The sequence below is a fragment of the Mastomys coucha genome, unplaced genomic scaffold (genome assembly GCF_008632895.1).
Source record: "Mastomys coucha isolate ucsf_1 unplaced genomic scaffold, UCSF_Mcou_1 pScaffold10, whole genome shotgun sequence".
NCBI classification, from domain to species: Eukaryota; Metazoa; Chordata; class Mammalia; order Rodentia; family Muridae; genus Mastomys; species Mastomys coucha.
This window is the reverse complement of record NW_022196892.1, coordinates 411,404-428,344: the sequence shown is the minus strand read 5'-3', so window position 1 is coordinate 428,344 and position 16,941 is coordinate 411,404. Positions and strand designations below refer to the sequence as shown.

General features: G+C 45.7%; 1 protein-coding gene across 2 annotated transcripts in view; it reads right to left on the bottom strand.

The window, feature by feature from the left end:
• Positions 1–10,467: 10,467 nt before the first annotated feature.
• Positions 10,468–16,941, bottom strand: part of Abhd6 (abhydrolase domain containing 6) — a 47,684-nt gene continuing 41,210 nt past the window's right edge. For both annotated transcript variants that reach the window (XM_031344217.1, XM_031344227.1), the window contains exon 9: positions 10,468–11,715. In XM_031344217.1, coding sequence (XP_031200077.1) covers positions 11,539–11,715 — 177 coding nt within the window. In that variant the 3' untranslated portion in view covers positions 10,468–11,538. The remainder of the gene's footprint in view (positions 11,716–16,941) is intronic.

The following is a 16,941-nucleotide window of genomic DNA, read 5'->3' as shown; positions in this document are numbered from 1 at the left end:
CCAAAGAGTGTCATTTTCTTTCTCAGAACTAGTTTGTATTTTGGAATAGCAGAATTTTAGCAGAACTATTGTATCTGACATGAATCTTGTGGGATGGTACCTAAGCTTTGAAGAAAACTTTTGTCAGTGATTATTATCTGAGATCTTATGAGGTTTTTTTGTTTTTTGTTTAAAGAATTCTCAAGAGTCTTTGCATAGCTCGATCCCAAGATAGACCCGACAAACTTGGAAATTTCTTATGGCCGAGATTTGCTTAGGTGATGGGTTTTTCTAGACAAGCCCTAGGTCAGATAAGAAGTCTTGGTATGCAGAGTTTGACTTGCAGTTCTATAACAGTAGAAAGACCTTGAAGCTGGAGCTGGGGGAGGGCAGAGGAGGGAGGCTGGGACAGAGAGCCTTGAGGTCTAGACGAGGTAGCAGGGGGTCTGGCCAAGTCTGGATAGCTATCTGAGGGCCTGCCCCCAGCAAAACGACAAACACGCTTATACTATACAGATGTGTCTGTGTCTTTATTATTAGACCCCAAGCAGGACCCCTAAAAGTCCCTGAAATACATAGTTGGCAGGAAATGTGTTAGAATCCGTTCTCTGCCACCAATCCAGCTCCTTCCCTTCTTGTATAGACAGATCACCAGCAACTTCCTTGAAGAGTTGTGAGGGGAGAAAAGAGTTGATGTACTGTCTGGTATCCAGGAAACTTTAATGGGAAAGAGTCTCTCTGGGCTGGCACACTATTCTTGCGAGGCTGTGTGACCCAGAAAAAAAACAGACACACATGCATTTTGGGTTTCAATGAACATTGGGTAAAATTTTACTCCTGCACCAAAACTTTAAAAGTGATATTTCCTGATGCCTGAATTCTGTCAGGGCTCTCTTGTTAATCCAGAGTTGAGGACAAAAGAGATACTTAGGAAAAATAAATACATTGCTGGTTAATCCTTGTTTTTTCAGTGAAATTCTATTATTTTACTAGGTACTATGATGTATTATTTCAAATGATCTAAAGGGAAAAGCGAGGCTCCCTAGCTAGTATTGTAAGACGCTGATGAGCCTTAGCTTCCAGGGACCCCTTAGTGAACAACTCAGGGGCAGGGGTCGATGCAAAAGTTAGAGGAATTTATTATTCTAGCCAGCACACTGGGGTCATCCTGCACCTAAAGGAAAGGTGTGACCCTGGGTGGCCTGTTTAGCAAGTTTTTATACAGTTTTTAGGAGCAGAATAGAGCATCAGCAGCTAAGCACAATGATTGGCAGAACAGTGTGGCTTTTAAACTGATTGGTCCTTAGGGAATGGGGTAGCAAGTGCTTCCTTGGGGTGACCAATGGTCTGTCCCCCCTTTGGTCTTTCTGAGGGATGTAAAGAACATCTCCCTCCCAGGCTCTGGGGTCTGGTGGAATTTTCCAAATTCCCTGAGCTGACCTCTTCAGTATATTCATCTCCAAATGTGGGCACACTCTCTTTCCCTCTCCTTTCTTCCTCACCCTCTCCATCTTTCCCTCCCTTTTCCCCCTCCCTTTTTGAGACAGGGTCTTGCTATGTAATCTCTGCTGGTTTTGAATTTATCATGTAGCTGAGGCCAGCCTCAAACTTGTTACTTCAGTCCCCAGAATAATAAGATTATAGGTGTGTGCTGCTGCCACGCCTGGCTCATGTTTGAGGGTTTTCCTCTGCTCTTCTCTCCCTCCTTCTCTGACTTCCTCTCCTTGACTCCTCCCTTCTCCCCCACCCCTCATTCTTTCAAGGGTCAGCATGCTGGGCAGTAACAAGAATACCACCTGCAACTGCCGTGTTTGAGTTTCTTAAATCTCCTCCCACAGGTTCGGTATGGGGTTTTCTCTCTTGAACATTTAAGTGTAACATCACTTTAAATCAAACCACACAAGGGAACTGGCTAGATGGCTCATCAGTTCAAGGTACTAACTGACTAGCCCAATAACCTGAGTTGTATCCCTGGTACCCACATGGCAGAGGGAACGAAAGTTGACCTTCCTCTGACCTCCAGATGCTGTGCATTTGTATCTTTGTGAACACACATATATACACAGATATATTTAAAAATAAATGTAAAAAAAAAAATCTTTCAAATGAAAAAGCACACTCGTAAGGCCTTTTATAAAAGCTTCCTTGCTAAGATAATTGTCACCAAGTGTTCGGAAGGTTCTTCCTAGTTGTTAGAGAAAGGTTGTGTCAAGTTAAATACCGAATTGATGTTTGGCCGGAGGACAGTAGTGAAAACTAATTTTTGATCTGTTGCAACCAGCATGTTGTTAACGAGTGCTGCTCTTGAAGTGTCCCTCATCTTGGCAGCAGTTAGGTATCTTGTAAGAAGCTGGCACCTATTCAACAGGCACTTGACAATGACTCCTGCAGCATGGTGTCCACTGACAAAGGACCTGTATCTTGCTGTATGTACCAAGTCGATTACCATCGGGTCGCCTAGCACTTGGAGGTGTGTAGGACTTCACAGAACTCTTTTGTCCTAATCACTACAGCTCACAGTCTCTCCTGTTTCTTTGTCTTTATTTTCCCTAACTCACATTAAACTTAAGTTTAATTTTCCATCATGGAGTCTTATACATCTTAGTAAGCCATATTCAGTCTCTCCCAAATAACACAAATCAGTGCATAGTTAAACTGTCGTAGTCAGGGTTACTTCTGCTGTGATAAAAGGCTGTGACCAAGAGGGGGGGGGAAGGGTTTATAAGTTTGTCATTGAAGGAAGTCAGAATAGGAACTCAAATAGAGCAGGAACCTGACGGAAGAAGCTGATGCAGAAGCCATGGAGGGGTGCTGCTTACAGGCTTGCTCTCCATGTCTAGGTTCCACCCAAAAGTTACCTAGCAACAGGCAGGCAGGAGCCTGGCTGCTATAAAAGAACTGTTTGGCCTCTCTGTCTCTGTCTCTCTGTCTCTGTCTTTCTCTGTCTCTCTCTCTGTGTCTCTGTCTCTGTCTCTCTCTGTCTGTCTCTCTCTGTCTCTCCTGTCTGTCTCTGTCTGTCTGTCTGTCTCTCTCTCTCTCTGTGTCTCTGTCTCTGTCTCTCTCTGTCTGTCTCTCTCTGTCTCTCTCAGTCTCTGTCTCTCTCTTTCTCTCTCTCTCCTCTGTCTATGACCTGTCCTCTCTCCCTTTCCCTCTCTCTCCATGTGTTCCTACCCATTTCTTCTTTCCGTCTCCTCTCTCTTTCTGTCCTTTCTCTTTCCCACACCCCATCTCATGCCCCAAATAAACTTCATTTTCTACTAGACCTGTTGTATGTCTGTACTGCTGGTACTTGGGGGAGGGGGGATGCCTCAGCATGGGTCTGCTAAGGCACCCCTTCCTGCTGCATCAGGCCTCCACATTGAAAAACATATCACCCAGGACCACCAGCCCAGGGGTCACTCCATCCACAATGGATTGGACTTTCCCTCATTAAACACACATTTAAAAAATGCCCTACAGGCTTGCCTATAGCCCAGTCTTAGGGAGGCATTTTCTAAATGGAGGTTTCTTCCTCTCAGATGACTAAGGCTTGTATCAAGCTGACATAAATCTAGCCAGCACAGTTACTGACCCAAGCGTTTTGACTGTAGGCACCCTGATATTGTTCTAGTGGAACACTGAATACTGAACATATCAATGATCTGGTTTTGGTTTTTGTTTATGTAGTGTTTTTTTTTTTTTAGAATGGACTAATGTAGCAAAGATCAAGAGTTCAGGTTGTAAGACTCTGTGGTGAGCTTTAGCTTATCAGGGACTCCCTGAGTGAATGACGCAGAGCCGGGAATAGATGCAAAAAGCAAGAGGAATTTATTGTTCCAACAAGTTGGGGTCGCCCTGCACATGGAGAGAGAATGACTGCACAGCCTCCAGGCATCAGCCATTAGGCACAATGTGATTGGCAGAACAGTGTGACTTTTAAACTGATTGGGTGGCCAACGTCTCGGTCTAGCCCTACCTGCAGGTCTACCCCTACTTGCAGGTGGCCTGTAGTCAGTCCCTCCTCTCGGTGGTCTGAAGAATGCAATCAGCTCCTCTGGGGTGCCTATGTTCTTTATGACCTTTACTTCCAGGAGGAGGGGGGGTCCGGTGGAATTTTCCAAAATTCTTGAGCTGACCTCTTCAAGGTCATACTTCATTTCTCTGTTTTCCCTTCCCAGCCTTACTAACCAGTGCCACATAGTTTTTTTTTTTTTTACAGTTCCCAAGGGGAAATCCATTCTACAATTGTCTATCATCCAGTAGGAATCGAGGCTCCTGTGTCAGCAAGATTCTCTGATAAGAGGACAAAGGTCAAGACAATCCTAAGCTAAAAGCTTTTAACTGCAGCCATTGTTTATGTTTTGTTTTAAGGAGCCCCATCAAGTGCCAGACAGCTGGCTCACATTATGCCATCTGTATGGTACAGTGGCACTGTCATTACCACCTGTCCCAGACAAAGAAAGTGCTGCAGAAGACTCCAGTTGGATTCCATCCCTCCCACAGGCTTGCCGCTGCTCCCTTCCAGGAAACCATGGGGGATCATCACCCAAGAACTGGAAGCCACTTGACTGCGGTTCCTGTGGAGCCTCGAGGGAAGATGAGTTTTGTAAAATGAAGTATTTATTCTAGCTGTATAAAGGATACAAAAACCTGGTGTTTTGTTTACAAGGTGTGAGCCTAGATTGGGCAGGTTCTGATCTATTCTAATTGACGTGCAAACTATGTGCCCCATGTTGCTTGCGGCTTCAGTCTTGCTCCAGCTGCTTTGCTCCATCAGTCTGTCTTCCTGGTGTGCGTCTCTCTCGGCCACATGCTCCTGGTTTATCCCGTCTGATGGAGACCTCCTGCTCCTTCCATCCTCTTGATCTCTTCTGAGACCCTTCACTCCATCCTCTAGTCTTGTCTTTCTCTGTCTACTGCCCAATCACAGGCTTAAGTCTTTTAATTAATCAGTTAACTTTAAACTGGAAATCAAGGTTTACACAACAGAGGTGATGTTTGTGAGAATTCTCTCATTTGTCTGGCAACTGAAAAGGTCAGTCAGCTCAGGAACTTTGGGCAGGTCCCCATGGTTTCCTTGAAGGGGCGGCTTGCAGCCTGGCCATCTACGTGGCAGGGATAGAATCTAACTGGAGTCTGTGGGGGCCATAGCTATTCAACCAACACAGTCCCTTACCCCACCTCAACCCCAATCCTCCTCCTGCCTTCCAGAGCCTCACAGGACAAGGACTCTGCCATGGAGCTCTGTCCTTAGCTCGGTTAATTCTATTCTGAGATACAGTATCACTAAGTTGTTCAGGCTGACCTCCAACTTGTCACCCTTGAGCATTAGCCTCTGAAGTAGCTGGAATCATGGGCTTTTGCCACTATAACTGGTTAGATGCAGCTTACCTGGAGAACTCTGCATTCCCCTTATAGAAACCTGGGGCTCAATGAAGGAGTTAGAAAAAGGACCTATGGAGCTGAGGGGTTTGCAGCCCCTTAGGACGAACAACAATATGAACAGTACCCTCAGAGCTCTCAGGGTTTCAACCTCCAACCTAGGACTGCACATGGCGGGTCTGATTGTTCTGGCAGCATATGTATAGTAGAGGATTGCAAAGTCGATCATCAACAGGAGGAGAGGACCTTGGCCCTGTGAAGGTTCTGTGCCCCAGTGTAGGGGAATGCCAGGGCTAATGAGTGGGAGAGGGTGGGGTGCCAGGCATGGGGAGGGGGGAGGCAACAGGTTTGTTCTTGTTGTTTTTGTTTGTTTCTTTGTTTGTTTTTTGGAGGGGAAACTGGGAAAGGAGAAATTTACATGTAAATAAAGAAAATATCTAATAATAAAAAAAAAGAAACCTGGGGCTCTGTGGGGTTAGATCTAGATGAGACACAAGGTACAGAGGCAAGAGAAGCAGGTGGCAGGGGCAGCAATAATTCCCAGAATAATTCCACAAAAGTACCTGTTTATAGGTATGTATGTTTATAGGTATGTATATGTGTCTGCAAGTGCGCAGATATCCCCACAAAAAATGATGGGGGAGGGGAGGGCAGGAGGCATAGGTATCTTTCTTCTTAGCATTTAGAAAATAAAAGCGATAGGTACTATTGACATTGATCATTAAAATATTAGAACAAGCTACTGATGGCCAGGAAGAGGGTGCTGTGGCACACATCCACATTCAGGCTGCCCCCTTCTTCGTGCTGGAAAATTCTCTTCTCGCAGCGTGCTACCCACTTCCCAAAAGAAGAGCTGGAAACTGAAGAGCAGGATCCCATTCTTTATCCGTGACTCTGAAACTAAACAAATATACAAAACAGAAGTGCAGTCTCCTCACCTAAACCCTTGTGAAACAAAGGCTTGTTTCCAATCTCATCCGATTTACACTGACAGCAGAAACCCGGGTGTTGATCTGATTGTGTGCGGAGTTGGGATATTATATGATACAGTCCAATGGTCCTTTTACACAGGGATGGTTTTGAATTGAGTCACATTTAGATCTGAGAGCTTTGGTGAGGAATTACAGAACTAGGTTCCCATTAGTCTTGGCAGTCACTGACCTCCCACAAGTTTTGTGTTTTAGCCAAAGAAAGTCATGTGTCCCAGCTAGCTTTGGCCTTGGGCCACTGGGATTGTCAGAATCCTTCATTCCCATCACCTGATAGCTTGTACAGCCCAAGGTTCCCATTCACCACCTTGGAGGTTTAGGAACCAAAGATCCCAAAACTCAGAAAGGAGTGACTCCCACTGGTGCTCAGAGTAACAATAGCCAAGCAGTCTGATGTCTCTTCCTTTCTGAGATCAGTGATGGTGACTCAAGACCCCTAGTCCCACCACAGGCAGAGGAACCAGCAAGCCGACACCGTGGTTGTTATCAGCCTAGAGCACGTGGACGATACTAAATCACAAAGCCCTGGGATAGCAGGGATCTTGAACAGTAGACCAAGTACTGTTCCAGCCTGCTCTGCTCAGACCTTGGCTAGTAATTTGAGGTTTTTGCTATTGTCCCAAAATCTGTTCACTCCTTCTCCCATCAAAACACCTTCTACTTTTTAAGCCCCTGACAGCTAACCAAGGAGTCTACTGTGTGGCTTCAGAGCAACACTGGGAGAGACAGAAGACAGCCAAGCCATGTTTCCAGTGGCTAGAGGAAACTGCCTGTGCCCATGGGTGGCTGATACCAGGCGAGGCATAGGAAGACAAGAGACAGAAAAGGGGGCCAGACAAACACAGTAGTCTCAGACATGTTGCCCCCACCTGGCAGGTATTCCAGTCCCAGTAGTTTCTGAGAGCTTCCTCAGAGCAGAGCAGTAGGTATGACTTTCCTGGGATATGGGGCCATCACAGGAGCTCAAGCAGAACACAGACTTGAACAAGCAGAACCTTCAATCTGGCCTATGTTACCCAGTACCAATGTCATTCCTGTTGCCACCCCCCTATAACTGTACAAGAACCCCAGACTGATGGCAGGCATTCTGAGTACTGCTTGTCCCTCGGTATCTTCAGCATTTGCCCGGAGGGCTCCATCTGCAAGGACTCTGATGATCCTAACTCCCAAGCAGTGGGACGGAGTCTGCTGGGGCTTTCTGTTTTTATCCCAGAACTTTCTGGCAGTCTTTCAGGAAGGGCTGGGATGAATGATTCCTTTCTTCTTTTCAAGATTCAGCAAAGGCACAGAGTCCAGCAGGATCTGGTGTGGAGGCGGCCAGCTGGCAGTACCTAGCAGGCTTCTTATAATTACCAAAGCAGAAAACAGGGTGCAAGGGACCTCCCAGCAGGGCGGAACCATCAGAGAACTTAAAAACCTATTTTATGTGTTTATCAAAAACGACTCCTATTCCTGGTTCATGATGTCTATTCCAGGTTTTCTGTTGACAGTGGAGGGAGTGGGGGCCATGTCCTCCTGCAGAACCTGCCTACTGTTCTTGTAAAGAAACCCCAAGACCAAGTTCTCAGTTACAAAGATTTATTTGCCCAGAGGGACAAAGACAGGAGGTAGAAGAAGAGGGAGAAGGGGAAGGGAACAAGGGAGAGGCCTTCCGGGGGTATTTGTCCTGGAGTGAGATAAAAGACTGCTTCTGGATAGAGGAGAGACTGACACACAGGCAAATGGTGCTTTATAAAGAAAGAGTGGAAAAGCATGTGTCTTAGTCAGAGTTTCTATTCCTGCACAAACATCATGACCAAGAAGCAAGTTGGGGAGGAAATGGTTTATTTAGCTTACTTCCACACTGCTATTGATCACCAGAGGAAGTCAGGACTGGAACTCAAGCAGGTCAGGAAGCAGGAGCTGATGCAGAGCCATGGAGAGATGTTCCTTACTGGCTTGCTTCCCCTGGCTTGCTCAGCCTGCTCTCTTATAGAACCCAAGACTTCCAGTCCAGGGATGGCACCACCAACAAGGGGCCCTACCCACTTGATCACTAATTGAGAAAATGCTCCACAGCTGGATCTCATGGAGGCACTTCCCCAACTGAAGCTCCCTTCTCTGTGATAACTCCAGCCTGTGTCAAGTTGACACACAAAACCAGCCAGTACAGCATGTTAGAATGAGGTGTTTAATTTTAATTGGTTATGTTAAATTAGGTGAGCCAAAGAGGACTTTCGATTGTTGGACTTTAATACTTTGATTGCTGGACCTAGATAGTCAGCTCTAGGAGGAGGAAGTAGCCAAACAAGGGAATAGACCTTGGAGACTAGCTTTAAGAATATAATCTACCAGTTTTTAGCACGGCAGAGAGAATGGAGAGAGGGGCAATGCCTGCAAGAGCCATGCTTGACATGCTTGAGCTGGCCAGAGTCCCTTCAGTTCTTCCAGTCAGGTGGACAGCACGAACCCTGCCTCAACGACAATGCAGATCCCTCTCCCCGTGCCCCTGTGCTTTGGGACAGTCTTCCTGTAGTCACACGATCTTCTTGCCCCCTCCTTCCAGGTCCTATGGGTATGAGTAGACACATTACACCTGGCCCCCCGCCCCCCACCCCACCGAGGCTTCTAACCCTCACCAGGAAGAAATCCTGTGTCCAGAGTCAATTGTTCTGACACTGGTCTGCAGGCCCCCTTTAATGGTTTATAGGAACCCATCTCTCACCACCCAGACATAGACTCAGCCCTGCCCAGAGGCCGGGAACTCTGGGTAAATGTAGATCAGGCTGTGCAAACATCCACTACCCACTTCCTTTGAGAAAGAGAATAGGTTCTATAGATTTTCTTTTTTCTGTTGAATTACTCTCTTGTTTCACTGTTTGAGTTACTATTTTATTTTTAGATCCTGGAGGTGCAAGCTTAATTTTCCTGATTTTCAGCCTTTCTTTTCTAAAGTATGCTTTTACGCCTATGTGTTTTCCTGATCATTGCATTGGCTGCACCTCACAAGCTTGATGTCATTTTTTTGTATCTTTTCTAAGAACTATATTGCATGCTTCTCTAGTCAGTTACAACATTTACACCTCACCATGGATTTCCATTTAAACTATAAAAAAAAGAAGCAAATGAAAAGGAACAAACTGATGACTTCTGCTTTTTTTTTTTTAATTTTTTTTTTAACATTTATTTATTTATTATATGTAAGTATACTGTAGCTGTTTTCAGACACACCAGAAGAGGGCGTCAGATCTCATTACAGATGGTTGTAAGCCACCATGTGGTTGCTGGGAATTGAACTCAGGACCTTCAGAAGAACAGTCAGTGCTCTTAACCACTGAGCCATCTCTCCAGCCCCGACTTCTGCTTTTGAGAGATAATTTCAGTACTCTAAAAAAACACACTTAGGGGACTGGAGAGATAGCTCAGCAGTTTAAAGCATTGGCTGCTCTTTCAGAGGACCCAGGTTCAATTCCCAGCACTCACATGGCAGATCACAGCTGTCTATAACTCTAGTTCTAAGGGATCTGACACCCTCATGCAGACATACATGCCTGCAAAACACCAATGCTTGTGTAATAAAGTTTTAAAAACCACACTTACATGATGGAGTAAAGGGCTCAGCAGTTACCAGCACACAGCACTCTTGCAGAGGATCCAAGTTCGGATCCCAGTACTCATGTCAGGCAGCACTCTCCTCCTGTAACTGAAGCTCCACTAGCCCCTGCACCCACTTGTATCTACCCCACATAAAACAGAAGAAAAACCAGGCACCGACTCATAATCACAGTAAATGTGAAATAATCAAAACACATTTTATGGTTTATGGCCCAGGGAAAGGACTCAGTAAAGGACTTGCTGTGCTAAGATGAGAACCCACATTTGGATCCCCAGCACCCACGTAAAACACTGGGTAGAGCAGCATGCACCTACAACCCTAGGGCTGGGCAGGCAATAGGAGGATACCTGTGCTTTGCTAGCTCCAGGTTCACTGAGAGATCCTGTCCTAAAAATAAGGTGGGGGATGCCTGAGAAAGACACATGATGCCAACCATCAACCTCTGACCTCCCCACATGTCCCTGCAGATACACACACACATTTAACTAAAATCTACTAATTTTACACCCCATTGAGAGCTAAGAAATAAAAAGTACCTGGGTGTTGCCAGCCTAGACTTAGGAAATTTATTTCACATTATAGTGCTCTCTTTTACAACTGTTTGGACTCATTTTTTTTTTTCAATCACACCATTGTTCACTGAATTCACAGAATTCATTAACAAACTGGTATTTTACTTCCAAGGGTTTTCAGTAGAACAGCAGAAAAGTCTAAAACATTATTGCTTTATTAGTCCTATTTTTAGAATTGTAAATCATTCCTAGGGAGCTCTCCCATCAGGTGTTCTTCACTGGGGTCGGTCAGATGTATCTGATCTGTGGGTGCCCAAGCTCATCAGTCTGTACGTTCTACTGCTTATTCACTTCTTAGGGATGACTGAGGTGGAGCAATGCCCTCTCATGTAGACTTCTACATTAAAAAAAAAAAAGGTAGAAACATTTTCTCTTTTCAGTCAGTAGCTCAGGCTGGCCTTGAACTTACTCTGTACCTCTTTGGCAGGCCTCAATCTTGGATCCTTCTGGCTCAGCCTCCTGTGTATCAGGGCCTCAAGGCAGAAACCTCTTCCACAGTTAGCTGTCTCTTCCCTGGTCTTTCGGTTAATGGGTGGCTGCATTCACACATGGGCCTCTATGTAAAACTTGGATTAGATCTAAACAAGAGTTTTCAGTAAATGACTAAAGCTTCTGTAGAAAAAGCCTCTGACCATGCAGGGGATACATCTGAAGCAACAAGAACAAAAGACAGATGAAGTTTAATGTGTGAGGAATGTCTTAAAGAAAGTGTCCTTGATGATCATGGTCCAGGGAGGCCGTTGAGCTCCTCAGTGACATAAACTTGAAGACTTCTGGTAGGCTCCATGGCTAGACAGGTTTTTTTGTTTTTGTCTGTTTTTGCTCCATTTAAGTTTTTATTTTGAAAAGAAAATCTTGGAGAGTTCCTTGTGGCCCCTGATGCTCTGTGGAACCAAGGATACTGGGATAGGCAACTGGCTTCCTCAGGGACGTTGGTGCTCCGACAGCATTTGGGGCAGGATCCCTGAGAGTGGTTACTGTGTCAGATTTTGAGGGATGGGAGCAGAATGCTGTGTGCACAATGCAGGCTGTGGCAACGATCTCAGTTCAGCTTCTTGTTGTTGTCTGTGTTATGCACAGAAGCTAAAAAGTCGACTATGAGCTTGGCTGTCTTCCTCGGTCTCTCCATCACCACGGAATGGCCACAGTTTTCCAGAACCTCTACCTGGGAGTTAGTGATTGACTTGGCTAATATGTCTGCCCCAGATACATCAAGCACCTGCAGAAGAAAAAGAGAAAGAAACATACACGAAGATTTAGATGTTCTGCTGCACCGCTGTAGACAGTTTCTACCACTTAGCCCTGGCAGGAGTCAGGGAGATGGGATACATGGAAGTCACCAGCATGCCTCCTGTTTGACTTTGAAACACGGTACTAGAAGTGCAACACTGCCAATGATCATGAGGTGGAAACAACACAGTTCCTGTCTGCAAGGAGGTCCAGCTGGAGGGCGAGCTAGACATATCAAGAGATGACTGTACCGATGATATGAACGGGCTGAGAAGGCAAAAAGGAGCGGAGCAAGGGGAAGACATCATTCCTGAGTTCTGAGACAGCTGAGGGAGCAGAGGACATTTTATGGAAAGGGGAGGAGCATAAGGGTGCGAGGTTATGGTGAGGTCAAAGGTCAGGCAGGGCATGCTAGAGCAGAAGGAAGGTCTTTACTCTGGTCTCACCACCACATCCAGTGTTATATCATGTTGGGAATGGAACCCAGGGCCTTGTGCATGCTACGCAGCACATCTCACCAACAGTGCCACATTCCCAGCCCTACTTCAGCCTCGGGACAGTGGGGGTGTCCTGAAACTTGTTAAGGGGAATAATTTGAGTAGTAGGGATCCCAGTTGTAGGAAGGCTTCACTACAACTCAAGAGGTGAACACAACAGGGGTACCTCCATGAAAGACATCTGCAGACTCCCAGAGTTTCTCTAAGACTGATACTTTTCAAACAACTCACTTTCATTTCATCTAACTTGTCCTGCTAGCATGCTGTACTAGCTGGTTTTGTGTGCCAACTTGACACAGGCTGGAGTTATCACAGAGAAGGGAGTTTCAGTTGGGGAAGTGTCTCCATGAGATCCAGCTATAGGGCATTTTCTCAATTAGTGATCAAGCGGGGAGGACCCCTTGTGGGTGGTGCCATCCCTGGACTGGAAATCTTGGGTTCTATAAGAGAGCAAGCTGAGCAAGCCAGGGGAAGCAAGCCAGTAAGGGACATCCCTCCATATCCTCTGCATCAGCTCCTGTTTCCTGACTTGCTTGAGTTCCAGTCCTGACTTCCTCTGGTGATCAACAGCAATGTGGAAGTAAGCTAAATAAACCCTTTCCTCCCCAACTTGCTTCTTGGTCATGATGTTTGTGCAGGAATAGAAATCCTGACTAAGACACATGCCTAGTAGGTCTCCTTTGGAAGTGGGTTTGCAGTCACAATTCCACAAATCTTCCCTGCCAAGGCCCTCTTCTCTATCCTTAAGGACAAAGATACCATGTCCTGAAGCTGTTTATGAGCTTTAGTCTCACCAACCTGAGGTTTCCAGCACCCTGAAGTGGGGTAGGGAGAAGAGGGTGTGGTGGTGCACCATGTAGATATGCAGCTTGATGAGATGGGACCACCAGATGTGGGTGGAAACCACCACTGAGTTACTGTCCAAGGAGAAAGAAGCCCATGTACTGGGAAAGTAAGTGCCCAGAGAAGATGCAGGTTACGAAATGGCCAAGGCCCAAGGGGGTGGAGGGAAAGCAAGCTCTTGTATGTCATGCCTGTCAAAAAGAGACAAAAGGCCTACGCCAAGCAACATTTCTACCCTCTAACAGCCAGGCAATAGCCATTTGGAGCCTGGAGCCTGATGTTTTCAGTTTCTTGAGATAGGGTTTTTCTGTGTAGCTCTGGCTCTTCTGGAACTCAGTTTGTAGACCAAGCTGACCTTGAACTCCCAGAGCTCCGCCTGGCTCTGCCTCCCAAGTGCTGGGATCAAAGGCATGCATCACTGCCTGGCACATAAACATTCTTAAGAATCTATGATGCCCTACAGAGAGGACTAGTCTCATGAGCAACAAAGTAGAATTGGTTACTCAACAAGATAGTAAGATGCCTACCTATCTATCCCATACAAGTGCCCCTGAGATAAACTCAAGTATCTTCCCCTTTCTTTTTCTTCTTCTTCTTCTTCTTCTTCTTCTTCTTCTTCTTCTTCTTCTTCTTCTTCTTCTTCTTCTTCTTCTTCTTCTTCTTCTTCTTCTTCTTCTTTTTTTGGTTTTTTGAGACAGGGTTTCTCTGTGTAGCCCTGGCTAACCTTGAACTCATAAATCCACCTGCCTCTGCCTCCCAAGTGCTGGGATTTAAAGCCATGCACCACCGCTGCCCAGCCACTATGATTTTCATTCCCTCTCAACTACAAAGTCACCCCTCTGGGGCTTGCTTGCACTCTTGTAGTAGATCTTAATAAATTCTCATGTTCATGTCCTGGTAAATTCTTTCACTACCTGCCTTTGTTTCTGTCCTGCCACACATAGTGCTGGCAAGAAAAGAGATGAAGAATGATAGACAGTTGTTCTCTTGAATTCTTTCTGATTCTGGTGGATTGAAAATGGAAGAGATGTTCTTGACCTGATTGATGTACAGGAGCCCTCTGAGGTAGGACTGCCAGGTTCAGCCATGCTGGTTTGTTTATGCTGCCCAAATCCAGGAGCATCATCCATACAATTGACAATATCCAGAGATCCCTGTATCTGGGCATGATGGCAGCTGGCCTACTGGGATTCAAAGAAGAGGAAGGCTGAATTCAGTCTGACAGGTAGGGGTCCTGTGATATTGAATGCTGATGACAGGACAGGCAAAGAGCAAGGGAACTTAGGAGCCAGGGAGCTTGAGCAAAAGGCTATGAAACAGATCCCCCATCCCCCGAAGCCTCTGTTATTTGGCCTCTGGCCTCAGGATGCACAACATATAAAAGGCTTCGTCATATCTATAGCATACCATAGGATGCTACACTATGCAACAAAATGGACTTCAGAATCTGGGGAGGAATTCTTGCCGAAAGGCTGAGGCCAGCTGTCAAGGGAAAAGGACATGTGGGATAAATCACATGCATTTTGCTAAAAAAGATCATTATTTTCATACAAGCTGCTGCCCTTGAATCTCGGTTACCCCGGCAGCAGAGCAGACACCCTAGCTTGGAGAGGCTGGGGTACTTGCTTGGGGTTCCAGGCTGAGGGAGGACAAAGGTAGAGCTAGAACATACTTCTGAGGCCCGAGGCTGGTGTTCTGGCTCTCTTGATCTTCCTGCTCTACGGGATAATGGGCTATGACCTATCCTTGCAAGTCCTCAAGTGACCAGCATTAAAAAGGGAGATTAAAAAAAATAAATAAATAAAACAAATGGCTTTTTTCTTTGGATTGAGCTCCTGCTGGTCAAGCTTCTGGGTCTCTCTGGCTGTACAGACGCAAAGCTGCTTTCAGTCCCTCTGGCTGCGGGGTCGGGGGAGGTGTGGCTGGAGGGAGAGTGGGGCCCTCTCCTCTCCCTGTGTTTCTTTGCTGTACACCTTGGGCCAGTCTTGGCCTAGGCTCATCTGCTTTGCCCTTTACATACACTGTGAGCACCAGCTCACAACACCAGCTCCCAACATCCCTCCCCATTCTCTGCCTGAGCCATCATTCATTTTTGGTCTCTGTAAGCACAGTGTGACTTTCTGCTTCTGCTCTGCCCACACAGGACTCACAACTGTGGGTTGCCCTGGTACTGTTTGTATTTTGATATTAATTCTGCTTCCTCAAGAGGGGCTGCACCCCCCCCCAAAAGTAGATCAGATGATCTCACTTAACCTTCTCCCCATTCTGACTGGTCAAATAAAGGCTAGAGCTAATGATTGGGCAGTGGAGGGAAAGGTGGGACTGGAGGTCTTAGAGAGGGGGAGGAGTGAGAGATGGAGGTCTTAGAGAGGGGAAGAGTGAGAGATGGAGGAAGAGGAGGTGGAAGGAAGATGGAGAAGAACCACATGGCCTGGAGAAGCTACAAGTAGCAAGGGGTCTCAAAGCTGGGAATAAATTAGTACAGTGATAGATCTGCCCAATCTAGGCATATAGCTTATAAATATAATAACTGAGGTGTGTGGGTTTTTTATATGGGCTTATTGGGGTAAGAAATTACTGCAACACACAATGGTGATTTTCACCCTGGGGTCTGCCAGAGCTTGAATGTGTCCCTCACAAGTTCATTCACTGGAACTTGTATCCTTCTGCCCTCCTGAATGGATTAATGAACCACTGAGATCTCTGTCCTCAGGAATGGACTAATGTCACCATCATGCTGTCCCTCAACCATGGTATACCACAAGAAGCCCCTCACTACATGCTGAGCACATGGTAGTACTCTGCACATGGGCTTCCCAGCCTCTGAACTTCTTATAAACTTCTAAGCTTATAAACTTCTAAGTTCTTATAAACCACCCAGTCTCAGGCATTTTTTAAAAAGCCTGTTTTTAATCTTTTTCTCATGATATTCTTGAACAGAAGACCCTGCGCACACTTTAGAATACACTGTTGTTCATCTGCTTTATACACTTCTCTTTGTCTCTTCTTGCTTTAAAACTTTACGGAAAATCTTTGGTAGGCATGATTCCTCAAAAGCAACCACAAAGGTGCTTCTGGGGATGAATTTGGTGCATTTTTGGAGAGCTGGCTATGAGCTGAATGGTATCCCCATAAATTCTTACTTTGAAGTCGGCATAGGCCTGATTTGGAATAGTGCATTGTAGGTGTACTAGTTAAGATGATGTCATAATGGAGCGGGGAAGCCCTAATCCAATATGGCTGATGTCCTTAAAAGGGGTGGGAGGAGGAGGATGGGGATCAAGATATACACACATGCACAGAATGCCACGTAAAGATGAAGGTAGAATCCAGGGATTATGCCAAAGATGGTTATAAGCACCAGAAGCTAGGGGACATGGAGAAGAGTCTCCTTCAGAGCTCTCAGAAGGAATGTTGATACCCTGACCTTGGATTTGCAGCCCCTAGAACTGAAAGATAATACATTTCTCTCAGTTGGCTGACCCCCCCCCCCAAACCAGGCAGCGGTACATAGTTGCTGCAGCCTTCTTAAACAAATACAAGCCTATATGACAAAACTTATCAAAATTTTGGTAAGTTTTGATCATAACATGATTTTTGATCTAGTGACTTCACATCCAAAACTGTATCCTTTAGATGGGTCATCATGGTCCACAAACACACATGTACAATTATGCTCACTGGAGTGCTGCTTACAGTCCAAAACTGAAGGGGACCTAAATGACCAGCAGGATAGAATGAGCGAGTACTGCCGGCTTTTGTGTTGTGTTTTGTTTTGTTTTTTTTTGTTTTTTTTGTTTTTTTTTAAAAGATTTATTTATTATTTATTTATTATAAGTACACTGTAGCTGTCTTCAGGCACACCAGAAGAGGGC